Consider the following 18,981-nt stretch of genomic DNA (forward strand, 5'->3'; position numbering starts at 1 on the left):
GTCTTAAGTCCGAGGGTTTAGTTAGGAGGTAGAAAAAGATTTAAAGACGGTGTTTTAAAAGAAACAAGTGTTTCATCCTTAATGGTAAAAAAGAAAAATGGTTGTACTCCAATATGAAATAAAACGGTGGAGACACACTGAGTACACTTCTGTTCCACAGTCTATAAGGATCCCAAAACTTCATGTAGTGTGGAAAAATATATACACCCTCCGTGACTCTGTTACTTAAGGTTTAAACATTTTTATTTTGTGATGGCAGCAAGACAAAATGGTTGTGCATTTGGTATGTGGTGATTTTAGAATTAGGCCCCAAATGTCAAATATGTTTGTGTATGGTTTCGTCAGGCAAAGATCACGATGGTATGGAAAGAGTATACAAGAGTAATTGGGGTGATCTAATGCTTAGGACTTGTACAGTACTTCAACTCGGGAACGTCCCACCATGGCGTTCAGAGAGGCGTTATCTAAGGTACACGTATATATAATATAGATCAGATCTATATTAGAAGGCGGTGTGGTATAACGTGAATCAGCAATAAAGTTCTCAGCTTGAGTTGTTTTGTTTGCGCGTAAAGTATACAGACAGAGGATATTTCACTGAGATTGTGTTAATGAAAAGGCTGTGCCTATTGTACAGGATTGTTGTGATTGTCGTGCAGCTCTTGTAAGATGCGGTAAGGAAATTTGTGAAATACAAACACAAAGAAGTGGTGGTTGCTTCGGATTAAGAAGAAAAAAACCTGCCAAATTGATACGAGTGCAATATAAACAAATGTTTGTGATGCCTGTGAAAGTCTTTCAAAAGTGAATCTGTAGGCAGTTTCCCTTCTGAAGACTGGAGCGAGTAAACACTCCTCAGGCACTGCAGAGTTTTTGTGGAGTGTGTGTACATTTTTGGACCAAGTGTGCCCTCTAGTAGCTGACGGGTTTCTCCCTCTCTCAGATTGTTTGCAGTTCCTCCGGTGTAAACTATAACACGTTAAAGACTTAACGATCCTTGCTATTCAGTAGACGTGTGCCAATAATCAATTCCTCAACGTATCACACTGTTTAACACGCACAACAAAAAAAAAAAATCAATGAGTGTTCTTTTTGTACTCGGGAGCAGCAGGCGAGTCGTGGGTGGCAGGTGCGTTGTGCGTAAGCAGAGGGCTTGAGTGTGTAGATGGATCCAAAATGGTGGCTGAGTTTTATGTATTATTAGGGAGCTCATCATGGTCAGGTTCTCTGGATTGGACAGGAGCACATTTCAGCAGGTGAGGACGCTACGCTGAAGGTGATCCGTGTACAGGAGCAGTTAGGAGGGATAGATGTTGCAGAGGGATAGATTCCGCCAGTTTCTTATCGATGGAGGAATTCGAGGACGCTGCACGAGTCGCTCTGTAGAAGTGCTCGTCTCTTTGACCTGATTTTCCTGCATTGTAGGGAGCCGTGGTGGATGTGATGGTGGATTTGGAAGTACAAGATTGAGATTTTCCTGGTTCAGAAGCTGTATGTCCAATATCTGACTAGGTTTAGACTCGCCAGGTAGCGTGTAGGGGTTCGGAATGAGGGCTTGGTTTTTCTTCAGGCTCCCTCTCTTCTTCCTGAGGTTCGGCTCGGACTTCTCCTCAGGGACCGATGGGTACTGGACCATAATGGTGGGTTTCTGGCGGAGGTCTTGGTGTGTATGAGGCTCGGTGGCCATGATGGCGCGAGCACTGTGCATTCTCTGAGGGAGTTTGGGGCTGGGCTCGCCGCGCTTCTTCTTCCAGCGCTTCAGCTGCATGCGTTGCTCATGTTCCACGTCCTGTGCCGATACCTGCAACTCCAGAACATACAGCAAAAATCAGTCACAAAAATGAACTGTAATAGAATGTCATTCTACTGTACTTAATGTGTTAGAATGGGCTTCATTACAACGTCATGTAAAAGACAATGATAAATATTTATGAACGCTAATTTTGTAGAAATACGAAGGTGATGATGGATAAAACATGCTTGATCACCATGGCATGGGCTCGCATAGTTACAGTAATGACAGGAAATGTTACAGTAGTGAGAGACCCATCATCATACTCCTCCTCTTCCTCTCTGTTGTGTTACCTGGAGCACTAAGAAGCCCTCCTGCATGTATCTAGGCTCAATCGCTCTGAGGACCTCCATGGTCTCATACTGACCCGGACAGGCCTTGAGCTTATCCCGAGTACCCAGCATGGACGTCAACACCACCAAACCCACACAGAATATCATTTTCACTCCTACACAAAGAAAGAATGAGAGAGAGAATCAACACAGAAAGAAAAGAAGGACAAGTGTGTGTTTGTGTCTGACCGTCACACAGGAACATGTCCCACACTCGGAGGACCGAGGCCCAGGGCAGAGTTCTGGAGAAGGCGCACATGAACCACTCCATCATGTAGAGCACCGGCTCGATCTTGTGCTTGTCCAGGTGCCGATACGCCACAGAACACACTCGCTTCACAGCGCATGCAGGATCTCTCCGTCCAGCTGAACCGCCTCCTGCACACATAACGGTTCACAATAAGCGATATAACTTGCTGTTAATAACACAAAACAACTGTTCTCCTACACAGAAAAGCCCTGTTTCTAATAATACACTGTGCAGTGCAGAAATCTGGGAGGAAGAAATAAAACACGTAAAATTACAAAACAAAACTACAGCTCACACTAAAATACATAAACACACACTCACAATAATATAGAACATTAAACCTTAAAGAAAAAACTAAGCAAAACTGCCTCATGAACACAGCAACACATACACACAAACACAAGATGGCGGTGTTGAGTCGCCTCGTACAGCGGAGCAGGGTGGGGTTTGTAGCTCCGATATATAATTTCTAACAGACCTTATGATCTGTGTGGTGTTACAAAACTAAATTACCGAGTGCGAATGTTTCCTCTACAACTTCAGACTGAACTGAACTACATTCGCTTCAGTCAGATTTCAGTTTTTCACTTTTTCACGCCTGCAATCCACGGATACACAACTATAGCCGTTTTAAAAACGTGCATTCAGTCCGGTTTCTCGTTTCTACTGTACTTCTATATTCCAATTTATTTAACTAGGCCTGTAAAAAGAAAAAAAAAACCCAAACACATGGCAAATGGTACTTCTCAGCTTAATTTGATTGGTGAACAAATACAGTGGTCTCAGTTGATCCTAAATGTTTCTTTCCCAACAAAATAGAACGTTTAACAAATAAAAAAATTTAATTTCTCAGGAAGTTATTCAGTGAAGTAACAATGAACTATTTTGGCCCTTCAAAGCTATTCAGTGATGAATGTAGCCACCCTTCTTTTCAATAACCGCCGTGAGCCTTCCATTGAATGTCAGTTTCTTGATCTGTTCATGATCCATTTTATCTGAATGGAGCATTGCCCTGCATAAAGATCATGGTCTTCTTGAACGTTGCTGACTTCTTCCTGTACCATTGTTGAAGAAAGGATCTTCTACAAACTGGCAGTAGATTTGGGAGTTCATTTTCAGTCCATCTTTAACCAGACGGAAAAGGTCCATCTGCTCCATCTATAGTCACTCTTATTTCATCGGTCCATGAAACCTATAAGGAACGGTCTTCAGGTATTTCTTGGCCCAGTCATGATGCTTCAGCTTGTAAGTCTTATGCAGTGGCGGTTGTATTTCAGCCTTCCTTACTGTAGCCATGTCTCTGAGCACTTGCCACCTTGTATTTCTGGACACTCGTGGAAGGTTGCAGTTCTGAAACATGGTGGCAGTGCTGGCTAATGGGTCCTCTCACGTTTTATTCTTCTTAAGTCTTTTGCAGTCAACTAGCGCCTTTTCTTCTCTGCGTTTTTTTGCCCCCTGTCAAGTATTCGTCACAAAGCATTTTTCTTGGGAGGTCACACCTCAATAATTTTTCGATCGTCAGTGTGCTGCAGCCCTCTGATTTTACAATTTCTGACCTTTTTTTTGGCCCATTTTCCTGAATTGGAGAAGCTAATAATAATGCAAACCTTATGTAGGATGTTAATCACTTTAAGGTGTAATGTTTCTATGTGGTGTTCTCCCAACAGGTTATTTTGTAGACCTTGATTTTGTTTGATAACCAGCTTTGCTTTCATTGGTTGGCTTAAAGGAGGGCGGGGCCACGAGTACTCTACTTTTTTCCCCTTCTTCGCACTCTTTTTGATTATACTGTTCTATCTGCTTTTCATGCACAAGTATGTCCCTGTACTATTAAGGGGAAAAAGTGCATGTGCAAGGAGATGTACAACAAATATAATCTAGAATATAAACTTACACACATTTTTAACCAGACAACACCACAGGCTGTCAAAATGGCTGACGTGGCCAGTTTTATCCATGTTGGGCAGAAGGATAGACTGTTATCGTAACCATAATGCAAAGTGTGAATGAGCGAGCAAAAAAACACTGATAAGACCGATTTGAAAACTTTCCAGGCTGATATTCTAACGAGCACGCTTGACCTTTGTTGATGTGAAACTCTCAGCCTGCTATGGTACTATTTGATGATATCTTTTCATGTGACAACACTGAAGAAATGACACTGTGCTACAATGTAAAGTGAGTGTACAGCTTGTGGAACAGTGTAAATTTGCCATCCCCACAAAATAACTCAACACAGCCATTAATGTCTAAACCGCTGGCAACAAAAGTGAGTACACCCCTAAGTGAAAATGTCATTTTACAGTTCAACAAACTCTCCTCCAGCCCCCCAGTGCTGAGCCGCCCACAGAGGACAACATGGTGTAACCTAGTGGTGTAACCTTAGTGCTGCTCCAGCTTTTTAGTGTCCATCACACTTTTGTGTGAAAGCATCGCTGTGTGCACCATTAATCCAGAGTCTGTGATTAGATTATCCACATCATGTTCAAATAAATATTTCTGTAGGAAAAGCTTTAGAGCAGGGAAGCCTTACTGTGGTCCTGTAAGACTACAGTCCAGTACAGTTTGGGAATTTTCCTGAATCACACCCGATTTAAGTCCTCGGGTCATTAGGTAGGAGTGTTAGATGAGAAATCATCACACTGTGCATGATTACAGGAATTCAGGACCAGAGCCAGGCTCCCCTGATTTATAAATTAATTAATTGAATAAATTAATGATCACCATAAAGTAATTCCCAGTGAAGATTTATCATCTTTTTACAAGCATCATTTTCACATTTAAGAAAAATAGAAATTGCAGGGATTTGTACATTTGTGCTCTGCATTTCTTTCAGAGACGTGGGACTGAATTGTTGTGTATATAGGCAGTTTTTTTGTGCTCTGAAATTGACCGGACTTTTGAGAAGATAGCTGCTCATGGTTTAATTCACTTTTAAAAAGGGACTGTCAATATGAAGTGAGCGTACGTGTATCAAAAGGTGGTCGTGTTGAAGAAACCTTGTTGCTAACTTGCTAACTTGCTCTGTCTGTGTGTGTGTTTACTGGTACAACAGTGGTAGCAGATTTTCAGAGCCGAGCTTACAGTAACGAAGACGCTCAAGTGTACTTGTTTGGAAGATGTAGAAACTCAAGTCTTACATGTTAGCACAAACATGTCTTTTTCCTTTATTAGGGAATTTGTGCTTTTGGACATTTTGGAAGATATCGTGCTTGTGAAATGTGCTTTGCGTGTTATTCATGTTCAACTGGTTGTATCTCCTGTCAACTCTCTCCAGCCTGGGCATCACTGGAACGGTTCTGCGCTGGGTGGAATCCTATCTCTCTGACAGATCCTTCAAGGTATCATGGAGGGGAGGTATTTCTGAAACTCAGCAACTCACAACTGGCGTTCCACAGGGGTCAGTTCTGGGTGCACTCCTCTTTTCTATCTACACCACATCTCTAGGGCAGGTGATTGAGTCTCATGGCTTTTCATATCATTGCTATGCTGATGACACCCAGCTCCATTTGTCCTTCCAGCCTCATGATCCATCCGTCTCTGCCCGCATCTCTGCTTGCCTTTCGGTCATCTCGGTCTGGATGAAGGAAAACCATCTTAAACTTAACCTGGCAAAATTTGAGCTTCTCGTCATCCCAGCCTGTCCCTCAATCAACCACAACCTCACTGTACAGCTCGGCTCACTCACACTCATGCCAACCAGGACGGCCAGGAACCTCGGGGTGATTCTTGATAATCGCTTGACATTTGCAGACCACATCTCAGCAACTGCAAGGTCCTGTAGGTTCATCCTTTACAACATCAAGAAAATCCGACCCTACATCACCAAACAGGCTGCACAGATTCTAGTCCAGGCTCTTGTTATCTCTAAACTGGACTACTGCAACTCACTGCTTTCAGGCCTCCCAGCCAGCTCCATCAAACCCCTTCAGATGATTCAGAATGCTGCAGCGCGCCTCGTCTTCAACCAGTCCAAGAGAACCCATGTCACACCCCTCTTCATCTCCCTCCACTGGCTTCCTGTAGCTGCCCGCATCAAGTTCAAGGCCTTGATGCTCACCTACAAGACCTTGTCAGGAACAGCACCCTCCTCCTACCTCAACTCTCTCCTGAAGGCCTACGTTCCCTCTCGCAATCTGCAATTGATTAGTGACCGATGTTTAGCAGTTCCAACTCAGCGTGGCGCAAGGTCCCTTTCCAGAACCTTCACACTAACTGTTCCTCAGTGGTGGAATGCACTTCCAATATCAATCCGGACCGCTGAATCTCTCACCATCTTCAAAAAATAGGTTAAGACCCACCTCTTCAATGAACACCTAACCAACTCATAATATTAAAAAAAAAATGCACTTACACCTCTACTCTGCACTTTGCTTCTTCTGGAATTCAATTATATGGATCTCGTATGGTAGCACTTATTGTATTGTTCTCTGCTTGATATCGCTTTGCTTGTATCTTTCTCATTTGTAAGTCGCTTTGGATAAAAGCGTCTGCTAAGTGAATAAATGTAAATGTAATGTATCAGTGTATCTTTATATACACTTGTAGCAGTGCAGCTACAGTACAATAGATTTCTTTAGCAGTCATATCAATGGTCCTATGAAGTGTTTGGGCTTAGATTTGTGTCTTTTTGAATCATTTACACTCTATGGCACCTTTTTACGGTTTTGCTGTATGGTCTGTGTTCCAATTGATCCATGTTTGATCATTTCCTCCCTTCGCTCAAACATTGTGTTTGAGAAGGCCTTCTTAGTTGAACGGTTGTTTTCCTCAGCTCTGGATTTAGCTGTAGGGCCCAGAGGTTTTTGGAGTTTGAAGAGGAGGCAATAAAAGATTTGAAACACAGCCCTGATTTCCTTTCCGATGTTCCCCAGCTTTTTTCCGTCACCCGTCACCTCCTAGCCGAGCTCAATTCTGCTGCAGCTTTTTAGCCACAAGCTGCTGGGGCTTGACTTCTGAGGCCTTATCCTGTTAAGCGGCCGCACTATGGCAAAAAGGAGAGTTCAGTATGCCGACTGTATGAGCTTCAGTTGAATGTGTATGTGGACGAACTCTTGGTAGGACAGTCCAGTATATTACAGACGAACACAGACAAAAACATCCACAATGCTTCTACTAAATATTGTTGAATGTCCGCTCGTATGCGACTCTCCAACAATGTCATGTCCTATCGAGAGTTTCAGTCGATGTTTATAATCTAACCCAATGGGATTTGTTTACTCTGGTGTAATTTTCTTGACCATTTTAACGCAGCATCTCTGGTGTTACTTTTGTCAAAAGTGTAGAACACCAGAGAAGAGGCAATGACGGCGTGATCTTGTTCCTTCGTGTGTTTTTGCCTCAGATTCTGGCGACTGTTCAGACTCATTTTGCAGCGAAATTTCAAATCCAAAAATGCCTTGAACAACGTACATTTTCAACAATCCGTTTAAATCGACTGGTCCATTTCCGCTGCACGGTGGATTTGAAGGGTGCACTGTGATCAGTGTGGCGACGTCTGGGAATCGAGTTTCTGAAAAGACCACGAGTTGGAGGGTACATTTAGTTTCTAAGGACATCTGGGCTCTTGGTGTCTTTTGGATAGGAACTGCTAAACTTTTTCTATAAGGGTGAAAACAGATGCATGCTTAGATTCTTCAGCTGTAGACAGTTTATCTTGCTTACTACATTGACATATGAAGTTTGGACGGGTTCTGTAGAAAGAGATTAACATGAAGGGGGAAAAAAACAATATAAAAATAAAAGACTGAAAGTGAATTTGTCCTGGATTGTTTTATTTATTTTTTTTCCATTGGGATGTCAAAAGCTTCTTCAACTTGGCCACAAATCTAACAGTCAGGTACATTGTCAAGTATTGCCCCAAAATACCTCTATGGTAGATAGATGTGCTCACTGATCACTTGTACATGTGCTCATTCATACAATTATCCAATCAGCCAATCATATGGCAACACCACAGTGTACAACATCAAGCAGGATCAGATGAAGAGCTTCAGTCAATATTCACATCAAACACCAGAATGTAATCCAGTGATTTTATCCGTGGCATGGTTGTAGATTCTAAATGGTCTGGTTTGAGTATTCCAGAAACTGCGGCTCTCCTAGGATTTCCACACACACACACACTTGTGTGAAAAACATCCGGTAAGTGGCAGTTCTCGGGGTGGAAACACCTTGTTGACGAAAGGAGAATGGCCAGACTGGGTCAAGTTAATAGGACGGCCATGGTAACATCAAATCACCTCTCTTTACATACATGGTGAGCAGAAAAGCATCTCAGGATGCACAGCATGCCAAGCCTTGAGAACAGTAGAAAACCTCATTGGATTCCACCCGTGTCACCCAATAACAGGAATGTGAGGCTACACAGACTGGGAACAGAGCCGGTTAATCGAGTCTTCAATAGTCCCGTTTCGGTGAACCCCATACGTCGTGCTGATGTTACATGCTTTCAAATAAAAGAAATGAAAAGTTCTTCAGTGTTCATTAAATCAGAGATTCCATCGATCTTACACAGGGTCACCCTGGAGTCTATCTCAGGGGACTCGGGGCACAAGGCGGGGGCACCGTGGACGAGGTGTAAGCCCATCATACACCTGTTCACACACTACGGACAATTTACAACGCATGTCTTTGGACTAGGGGAGGAAACCAGAGTACAACCTACAAAGCCACTGCGCCGACCCTGATACGCCAAAAACTGTATTTTTATTACAGCCTCTCTTTAAACTTGATTTTGCCCATGTTCTAAAATGTAAAAGCGTAAATACAAAAACATTTATAGGATTATAAAGGATTATTGACTGGTTTAACTGCAGTTAATATTTTTGCAGTCTTCTTTGAGGGTTACACATTTGGCTCCCTTAAACAGTACGAATCTCCCCATGCTCTTCAGCAAAAAACTAAACAAATAAACCAAAATAAAAACCTCTTTATCCAGCACAACACGTGAAGAAACCAGTAACTTCCGGGTCATAGTCAATCGGAAAAGAAAAAAAAAAAAAATTGTTCAAATGAAACCTGGACATTTGACCCGTTTTCTAATCGCTTATTTTTAACTTGAGCGTGAGATTGAAAGAACGGAAAACGACTTGTTTGTTTTTTTCTCTCTGTTTCGTTTTGGATCTGTAAATGAATAATGAAATAACAAGCCATTTTTCCATTTTCGGATAAGTGGATAATTGAATATGAAAAGAACGAATGATATGATACACGGATTCTATTAATTCAATGGTGTCGAAATTTCATTTCCAAATTCAATGGATTTTCACATTCAGGTCTTTGTCTCTGTTTTGCTTCCCTATCAGTAACGACACTCATTACCAGTTTGATTTATTCAAACGATACCGGTGAAAAGTCCACGAGGCAGGAAAGCCGTACAACTCAACATTTTAACACCTTCATACAAAAACATGACAAATTGACCGTTTATTCAGTGCTTCCATATATTAGCAAGGTGAAAGGCAGGTCTGTGAGAAATTAATAATACTGACATAACTATCACGCTTCAGTGTGATGACAGAGCGGACATAAAATGGAAAGTAACTAATAAAATACAAAAATAGATGGATGATTCACTTTGGGGTGAAAAACAAACAAAACCCTTCAAGTAGCTAAAAACTGTATTGAAATGTTAAAAGATGAAAGGGAGTTGGCACAGAGGAGCAAATGAGGCCACAGGGAAAGATGAACATGACGTGTAAGGACAAATATATTAATACTTCTCTTTTTTACATATTTACAGGTCAAATACTAGATCGTAAATATTATGAATTCATGCTGCAGACATGCAGACATCATTCCAAGATCCATTTTTAATTATTAAGGATTTATAAAATGTGACACTAGGTTACTTCTCTATAGTTAAAAAAAATTGCAAACAGGAATGTGTGTGTGTGTGTGTGTGTGTGTGTGTGTGTGTGTGTGTGTGTGTGTGTGTGTGTGTGTCCTCTTCATACTCATCCACTCCCTACTTGTGCCTGAGAGTGTATTCATTGAGTAAAGACAGTGTGTGCTCTTAATGTGTGTGTGTGTGTGTGTGTGTGTGTGTGTGTGTGTGTGTGTGTGTGTGTGTGTGTGTGTGTGTGTGTGTGTGTTTAGACGGCAGTGTGAAGTGGTGTACCACTATGTGAGGAGGGAGAAGTATGCTCTGAGGATGAGGAGATGGAGCAGGATGACGTGGCCTCTCTCTGGAGCTCCTCCACGTTCTTCACGCAAAAACAATAACTCTCAAATTCTGATGGAGCGGCATCTACATAAGAATCAACAAAGCACACAAACATCAGTTTCGTTTTGGGACACCGATTTTCTAAATCATTCCATTCGCTTTCTATTTATTTATGTATCATTATTAAAAGATCAGTCATCAAGCCGGTGTAACCTTAATCTTTATCGCTAGCTGCTCCTGAAGTGTTTTCGAAATCGTTTCAGCCACATCATGTTCACTCACCGTCCACTTTATTAGGAACACCTGTACGTTCATGTAGTTTTCTAACCAGCCAATCATGAAATATACAGGAATATAGAGGCATCACAAGAAAACTCCATTTCAACACATTTTTAAAAAAAAATCTCAATGTTGGACTTGAGTTTGTAATGCAGTGAGCACAACCAAGGAGTGCATTTTAAAAAGAAAACTACAATGTTGTTGAAGACTGAAACCTGTACCTACAAACTAGAACTGAAAATGGAACCACTGAAGAGTCAACAGTGTCAGAGATCCTCGTGTGTCCAGTCCACATTTTATGCTTACCGACCCATTACTCCAGCTTTTGTGTTTTTAGCTTTGTGCTGATACAAATGGTTTTGTTTTTTTAAAGCAAACTTGGTGTTAAAACCCAGAAACATCCAGTAATAAAAAGGTACATTCATCATGTGTCTGAAGTGACACTGTTCAGTTATACAAGTAACTGGGTATTTTGGTATATATTGGAAGCACTATTTTTGAGCATTTCCCCATAATTTCATAGAGTGTGGTTTGCAGTATAAGCACCTGTGGTCTCATGCGTGGGTTCCAGCGCACATAATAACCCACCCAGAGCTCCAGATGTGTGAGACTGGCCAGTGGATACAGCACCTGGTTTTTACAGTCCACATAGAACGGGTTAGTGAAGTCCTCCGGCTGACTTAATGTAGGACCGCAGTGACCGTTTTACCCTGTACTTCCTAAAAACAAAAGAGGGGAGAGAGAGAGAGAGAGAGAGAGAGAGAGAGACAGAGAGACAAGTCATAATACACTTAGACAAATTCATTTCCATTCAGAAAAATCAGACAGGCTGGAAAGCCTCCACCCATTAGTGGAGAAATGTGGAGCGTACCTTTTCCATTCTCTCCTGCTCACTGCTGTAGAGGAATGTACCAAACAGGCAGCTGTAGGGGCGCTCCAGGATGGGGATGAGAAAAAGGTCTTTGAACTCAGATGCAGAAGGAAACTGAAAAAAAGAACACAAACACTGGGTTTAACAGTGTATAGTAAGATGCTTAAATGTGGATCTGCACAATAACGCCTGAACAGATAATCAGTCTTTGTTCAGTACGAAAATTATATTTAATTCTTACAATTAGAGTCCTCTTCAAAAGTATTGGAACATCAAGGCCAATTCACTTGCTTTTGCTATATACTGAAGACATTAGGGTTTGAGATAAAAGACGAATATGAGACGATAGATCAGAATTTCAGCTTTCATTTCCTCATATTTACATCTAGACGTGTTACACAGATTAAAATATGGCAGCTTTTTTGAAGCCATCCTATTCATTAACTGTTCAAAAATACTGGAACAAGTGACTGATGGTTTTTCTTGCCGGCCAGGTGTACCTTGTTAAATGGACTTTAAAGAATGAATAGCTCTGAATGTCTTCTCTTGGTTTGAGCCCTGGGTTTCACCTGTGGAGACAGCATTTGTTGTTAAAAAGAATAAACCAACATGGAGACCAGAGAGCTGTCTATGGGAGAAAAGCAAGCCATTTTGAAGCTGCGAAAAGAGGAAAAACCGGTCTGAGCCATTGCACAAACATGGGGCATAGCCAAAGAACAATTTGGAACAGGGCTCCAGGCAAAAAAAAATAATGTAGGAACTGTTGGCTCCTAAACCCAAAATATTTTGGCGCCAAATCAAATTTTCAGGATCCAAAATATAGTGATGTCATATGACATATGATGATATCATTGTTAAATGGCTACCTCACGCTGCCTTTTCTTTCCCCTCTGTACTGTCTGCCTTTGTTTACTCTGCCTCCCATAGTTTACACAATGTATTCTTTACATACACAATATGTGCAATGTTCAGTACATCATATTGAATCATATTACCGTAAATACTTAAATGTCCAGTCATTTGATTATTTTTTTTCACTTTCTTATTCTACTATGTACAATTAGTTGTTTACTGCTTATTCAGGCTCAGAGTCATGTAGGCTGCATTGAATTTTATTTTCAATTCCCTCATCTCTTTCTCAGCGACTTTATCACTAGCATGTTGCACTTCTTTCACGATTGGGGTGGCACGAGGGGCAGACCTGACACAATCCCTGGCGTTCTTATATTTTTTAATGTCAGCATGCTTCTTTACGGTTTCTTTTTTAAAATGACTCGAACTGGTAATGAACTCTGTTTTACCAGCAATATCTTGTCCTGCTTTAGCACAAATGGTGCAGTACATTTTCCCTTTGTCATAACGTAACCAGGCGAACTCTTGTAGCAAAGCTGATTTAAACTGTCTTGTCGGGATGAAAGCCACAGGGATGGGAGAAGACTCGCTGTGCTTGGCTGTCATCATCTATAAAAGATTGCACACCGATTGAAACGGGCTGGGATGACTCAAATGTCACTTGAGAACTTTCACTGGTCGAGTTGGTCTCAACATCGTCGGCATCTGATGTAGAGGAGGCAGGGTTTGGACAGGCAGGGGATGAGGAAAAGTCTGATATTTTTCTTCTCAGCTGGCTAACGTTAGTTAACTACGCAGTTAGCTAGCCTACATATAACAGATACAGTCAAATTCCAATGAACCAAACCACATCAAACTAAATTAAACACCTTTAATAAAGTTCACTTCCAACTTTTTAACCCGATAAACGCAACATTAGACCTGTTTCTGTTCATCTATGGAAACCATACAGGAGTGCAGGCGCTAGGGCAGGTACACGCATGCGCAAGAGGGGATGTGAGTTCAGTAGCCTAACAACAAGACGTATAGTCATAGCGACCATTTTAGTCGCCATCTGGAGCCCTGTGGAATGTCCTGGAAAAGAGAGTTAGTTAATTATGATCTCTTACTTTATAACATTAAAATAAAACAATAGTTCCCTCACAAACCTCTCTTATCCCCCCCCCCCCCCCCCCCCCCCCCAACTCTTGAAATTAATAAGACTTGCAATGTTACTGAGAAACTGGAAAGTGCAATGTCCTCTCTGCCGTGACACTGGAGACTACTTCCATAAAACTTCCATAAATAGATAACTTATAAATCTTAACTAGATCTCAATGATCATACGTTTTTTTCTTTAAGTAACATGTTTATAATATGTTTACGATTGAACTTAGACTATGTATTGTGTACGCCATACTAGACCCTGTCAATGAGCTGTTACTATAGAAACGAGAACGAGCACATCACTATAAAGCTGTAATTTCCCTTGCAGCTGGAATCAGAATCTTGCTGTTCCAGAAATGTCTCCAACGCCTTCTGACCAATCAGATTGGAGAATTCAACAGTGTTGTGGTGTAAAGCATCAGTAGCTGACCTGTCTCATCATCTGCCACACATAGTCGATGAACAAAGAGAGGGGATCGTTCCGAGTTGGCGTGATTCTCATCCCCAAGGCCGAAACATTGGTTTGATGTTGTTGTGCATGCGGAGATGCTTTTCTGCTAACCACGGTTATAAAGAGCGATTATATGAGTTACTACAGTATATCCTTCCTGGCAGCTCTGAACCAATCTGGTCACATATATATATATATGTGTGTGTGTGTGTGTGTGTGTGTGTGTGTGTGTGTGTGTGTGTGTATATGTTTACCCTGATATACTCCAGCCAGTGAGAGTGGCATCTGTGTCAGAGTACCAGTGAAGTTCTTCTGTGGTGGGGTAGACTGACACAATTTACCCCATTTAAATGCATTTTGGAAATTGTTCCACATGGCCTTAAAGTGTGAATATTCACTGTATGCCAAATAAGTATACAATTATAAAAGATGATGCATCAGGTACAAAGTACCAGAACATCCCACAGATGCTCAATTGCTCAAAGAATTTGGTGGCAGTCAACACCTTGAACTCTGTCATGTTCCTCAAACCATTCCTGAACCATTTTTTGTAGTGTGTCAGGGAACATTATTCGGCTGAAGGAGACCACTGCCATTAGGGAATTTTGTTGCCATGAAGAGGTGTACATGGTCTGCAACAGTGTTGGGTAGGTGGTACGTGTCAAAGTATATTAACATCCACACAAAAGCCAAGACCCGAGGTTTCCCAGCAGAACATTGCCCAGAACATCACACTGCCTCTGCTAGCTTTTGCTCCCCAGTCGCATCAGTGAGCCTTGGGTGCCCTTGACCCTGTCACCAGTTCACCAGTTGTCCTTCCATGGGCCACTTTTGGTAGGTGCAAGACCTGCCGTTTTGGCAATGCTCAGACCCAGTTATCTAGACGTCACAGTTTGGCCCTTTTCAAAGTTGCTCAGATCCTTACACTTGCCCATTTTTCCCCAACCGTTCGCTTGGTGCCTGATATACCCCACCCCTTCACTGGTGCTGTTGTAACGAGATAATCAGTGTTCTTCACTTCACCTGTCAGTGGTTTTACTGTTGTAGCTGATCGGTGTATAGTTGCATTTAATGTTGTAGAATGAAAACACATTCCTGTTCTCATTTGTGTTAGCATGTTGTAACAGCTGTTCTTCCCTCACCTATTGTGTGGTGTGTTTGTTTATTTGTTTTTATTTATTTATTTTATTTAAAAAAACAAAACTTTTTATATATATATATATAAAACAAAGCAAAAACGCTGCTTTTCATGTTACCGATAGGGCCACAGAAATGTCCTCTGTGCTGATGTCTTGGCTGTATCTGAAAACTTATAGCTTTACCCCTGACTTTTACTGTGTTGAGACTGGAAATTCCTTTCAGAAATGCTCCATTAATGTCTCCTAACATAAACCCACTAGGACTAAGATGATTTATGTATTGTAGCACCAAACAAAGGTTTCAGTCACTTTTCTGTCTGTAGATTGTCCATCACTGTGTATGGGCCATAGTCTTGTGTCCTTTATTCATCTCCGTAAACAGTCATCATATTAACCTGTTGGCTGGTGTTTATCAGACAGGAGCCTGTGGTTTCCTACTCTGAACGCTGTTCGAGCCATGTCGACTTCAGGAGGCCCCACTCCACCCTTCACCACCCTGTCAGTCACCCACCCAGCCAATCACATCACTCCTGTAGAGCTGCACCGACCAGAGAAACACAACACCATGAACAAGGCCTACTGGAGGTATGTTTTTCCATCAAATAAAGGACATAACTACTGGGTTTTCCAAAAGTCTCCATACATAAGGGACCATGTCTGCCAGTACCAGGTCGGTTGTGCCTTCGTCAGTGGACGTGCACTTCTCGGTTGGTCTGCAACACTTGCAGTCTTTTTGAATTTGTTAATAAGTTTGGAAACTGTGTTGTATGTTTGCTGTGTTTGCCATGTTTCCTGTTAGTCCATCGCAATCTTGCCACAGCTTCCTGATCCAGGCATGAGAATGATTTCAATACGTTCTTCTCTTGTCAAAAGCGTTCTTAAAGGCTATCTGGGGGGGGGTGAAAGTATGAAAAAAAAAATGTTTTTGGAAGACATTTAGGTAAAAAAAAAAGTGTTAATTTCCCCCATGTATAATTCTGCTTTGTTGCATTGGACGTCTTTGTTTTGTTATATAAGGTGTTGGCTTTATACTCCGTTATTGGCAACTTTGCATAATAACATGATTAGTGCTTTTTTCCCCTACAGTGAAATGATCGAATGCTTTAATCAGATTGCTGAAGACTCAGAGTGCCGTGTGTTCTCAGGTGCAGGGAAAATCTTCACTGCAGGTACAGCAGTATGTCTTTTTTTTTCCCAGAATTGGAAATATGCTTTAATTTTTATGTGGGTTTGCAGTGCTTTTACTCTCACAGCTGTTCATTATTATAATAAGCAATGGCTCCATGTGCTATAACCACAACACTAAGTGAAGTTCATTTAACAAGCATCCTTATTCTTTCCTAGTGCAGAATGTATTAAACTTCAAGTTTAGTAGTTAATGGTCTTTCTAATTAGGGATGTGCCCGGTATTCGAATACACATTTAACCTTTTGAGGTGCCATTAGTTAAGTCAAGTGGGTTTTTATTGTCATTCCTCTATATAGCTTGTATACACTGGAACAAAGTGACATTCCTTCCGGACCATGATGCAACGCAGTTGTGTATTTGCACTTCATGTAGTCTTGCGTACTATTCTGTGTGAGACGAGTGCAACACAATAAAAACACAAAACAGCAAATACACAGGACAGTAGATACACAGGACATGGACTGTACACTGTAAGCTACTGTGTAATGTAGCAGCACATGTATTGCAGCAATACTGGCAGCAGAAATAGTTCTCTAGTATAAAGTGACTGATGCAGCTATGTAGTCTTACTGGGTTAGTGCGGTGTGCAGTGGTATGAGTCTTACTGGGTGAGGTGTTTGACTAGCCCAGGTGAGCACTGTAATCTGACTGTCCCAGGGAAGAAACTGTTGCAGAGTCTGCTGGTGGTGGCACCGATGCTCCTGTACCTTCTGCCAAATGGCAGGAGGGTGAATAGTCTGAAAGGGGTCGTCCACAATACTGGTGGCCTTGTGGATGCACCGGTAGTTGAAGGAGGTGTGTGGTGGGTAGAGAGACCCGATGATCTTTCCAGCTGTCCTCACAATTCGCTGTAGAGTCTTGCGGTTCGAGGCGGTGCAGTTCCCGTACTACACCGTGAGACAGCTGGTCAGGACGCTCTCGATTGTCCCACTGTCGAAGGAGCATATTATTCGAATATTCAGGTGTCTGGGTATTGATTGTACCCTTTATTGGCATGAAGTCAATGAGAAAATCTGGTCAGGTCTAGCAAAACAGTTACCCCAGACATTGTGTAAGTTATAGGTGTTCATTATTTATCATGATGATTAATTGATTTTAGTGACAACATTTTTTATTGCACTTTCACATTTATTAAGTTCTCTCATGCCACAATATAACACACAAGTAGGCATGAGAACTTGAGCTGGTCAATTATGACAGAATTTAGGAACATAGTGTGAGTCATGACACATTAATTTACCTTCTGATAAACTAAATCTAACATTTTCAGTTCATTTTACAGACTGTATGCACAAAACAACCGTTAACCTGTTCCACCTTGTAAACAAATAAAATACACCTCAATGTTCAGTGTTTGAAGTCTGCTCCTCTTAAATATATTTAAAGCTGCACTATTAGACATTTCCACTGTCATGGTTCTGGGCTGGAGTCAGTTCTCGAACCGCTCTGTGTGTATTGTGTTGATATCTGAATAATCTCATATAGGATGTGATTGGGTGAGTTCACTTACCCATCAGATGCAAAGCGCTTTAGTTTAATGGTGTTCATTACTTGATGCTCCGATCAGGATTTTTACAGATGATACTGATCCAGATAGCAATCTTTTTTATTTAAACTTTAATCAGGAAGTCTATCATAAAAAGTTAAATGTAATCTCTCTGCTCATGGTCACTGTTAACTGAATAAAATAATAGCAATGAGAAATACTGTTGGTTAATTGATAAATATACAGCATAAAATATTTATTTTAAAATATCTTGAACAATAAAGAGGCCTAATTAAAAGTAGACTAACACAAAAATGATCCATATTGGGAAAAAGGCTAATAGCTTTCTAAGGAAGTAGTGATCTAAGGTTAAGGTCAAATTGATATTAAATGCAACCCATAGTAATTAAACATTATTTCATTTCTCATTTTATTTATATTTTATGAAGGTATTATAATATCTATTTTTTTTATATATTAAATGATTTATTTATAACTAAGCACATTTTCTGTCTTTATATTTTAGTAGTTTTATTTTTGTTTCAGTTTTAGATCGGTTCCCCAGTACAGTGTCCATGTCTGCTGATAATATTGTGTTTTGGGGGGATAAATCAAAACATGGAAACTGGAGTTGACTTTTCTAGTGATATCTGGCAACCGTGAGTTTAAATGGAGTGAATTAGAGTTAGTGAAGGAGAGCTGCACTGTACTGTATGTTTACAGACTGAACAGTTGCTACTCTTGATTGTGATTGGTGAGGAATTATTTAATAAAGAAGTCTGAATTAAACCCACCTTGTAACGTTATTATTAATTTACTCCGCCTGAAGCCGCTGTGTCTACACGAGCAGGTGAAAGTTCAGGTCATTTTGCGGGATCAATAAAAGATGGCAGTTGTGAGATTGGACAGTTGAGAGAAGCAGATGATGTAGAGTCACTTCATCATAATGGCTTCTTTGCAGTATTTCCACACTTGTACAGTGGACTGAGGAGATGAAAAGCAGTGTGAAAGGAACTATTGTGCGGTGT

At 41.1% G+C, this 18,981-nt stretch overlaps 2 protein-coding genes across 6 annotated transcripts in view; both read right to left on the bottom strand.

The window, feature by feature from the left end:
- LOC128630122 (NACHT, LRR and PYD domains-containing protein 12) overlaps nt 1–18,981 on the bottom strand; it is a 462,144-nt gene that overhangs the window by 192,264 nt on the left and 250,899 nt on the right. The window lies entirely within an intron of this gene.
- LOC128630136 (TBC1 domain family member 10A-like) lies at nt 226–11,779 on the bottom strand. 3 transcript variants are annotated; one of them, XM_053678747.1, is made up of 6 exons: nt 11,692–11,779; nt 11,367–11,539; nt 10,497–10,625; nt 2,314–2,502; nt 2,086–2,240; nt 226–1,801 (listed from the first exon to the last, which is right to left on the bottom strand). In XM_053678747.1, the coding sequence occupies exons 4-6, from the start codon at nt 2,396–2,398 to the stop codon at nt 1,298–1,300; spliced, it is 744 nt and encodes a 247-aa protein (XP_053534722.1). In that variant the 5' UTR covers nt 2,399–2,502; nt 10,497–10,625; nt 11,367–11,539; nt 11,692–11,779; the 3' UTR covers nt 226–1,297. The 3 variants fall into 3 exon arrangements, with proteins under 3 accessions (XP_053534722.1, XP_053534723.1, XP_053534724.1); XM_053678748.1 differs by lacking the exons at nt 10,497–10,625; nt 11,367–11,539; nt 11,692–11,779 and adding an exon at nt 7,787–7,887; XM_053678749.1 differs by lacking the exons at nt 10,497–10,625; nt 11,367–11,539; nt 11,692–11,779 and adding an exon at nt 7,787–7,886 and having other exon boundaries at nt 2,337–2,502.

The sequence above is a fragment of the Ictalurus punctatus genome, unplaced genomic scaffold (assembly GCF_001660625.3).
Source record: "Ictalurus punctatus breed USDA103 unplaced genomic scaffold, Coco_2.0 Super-Scaffold_100046, whole genome shotgun sequence".
Lineage (NCBI taxonomy): Eukaryota > Metazoa > Chordata > Actinopteri > Siluriformes > Ictaluridae > Ictalurus > Ictalurus punctatus.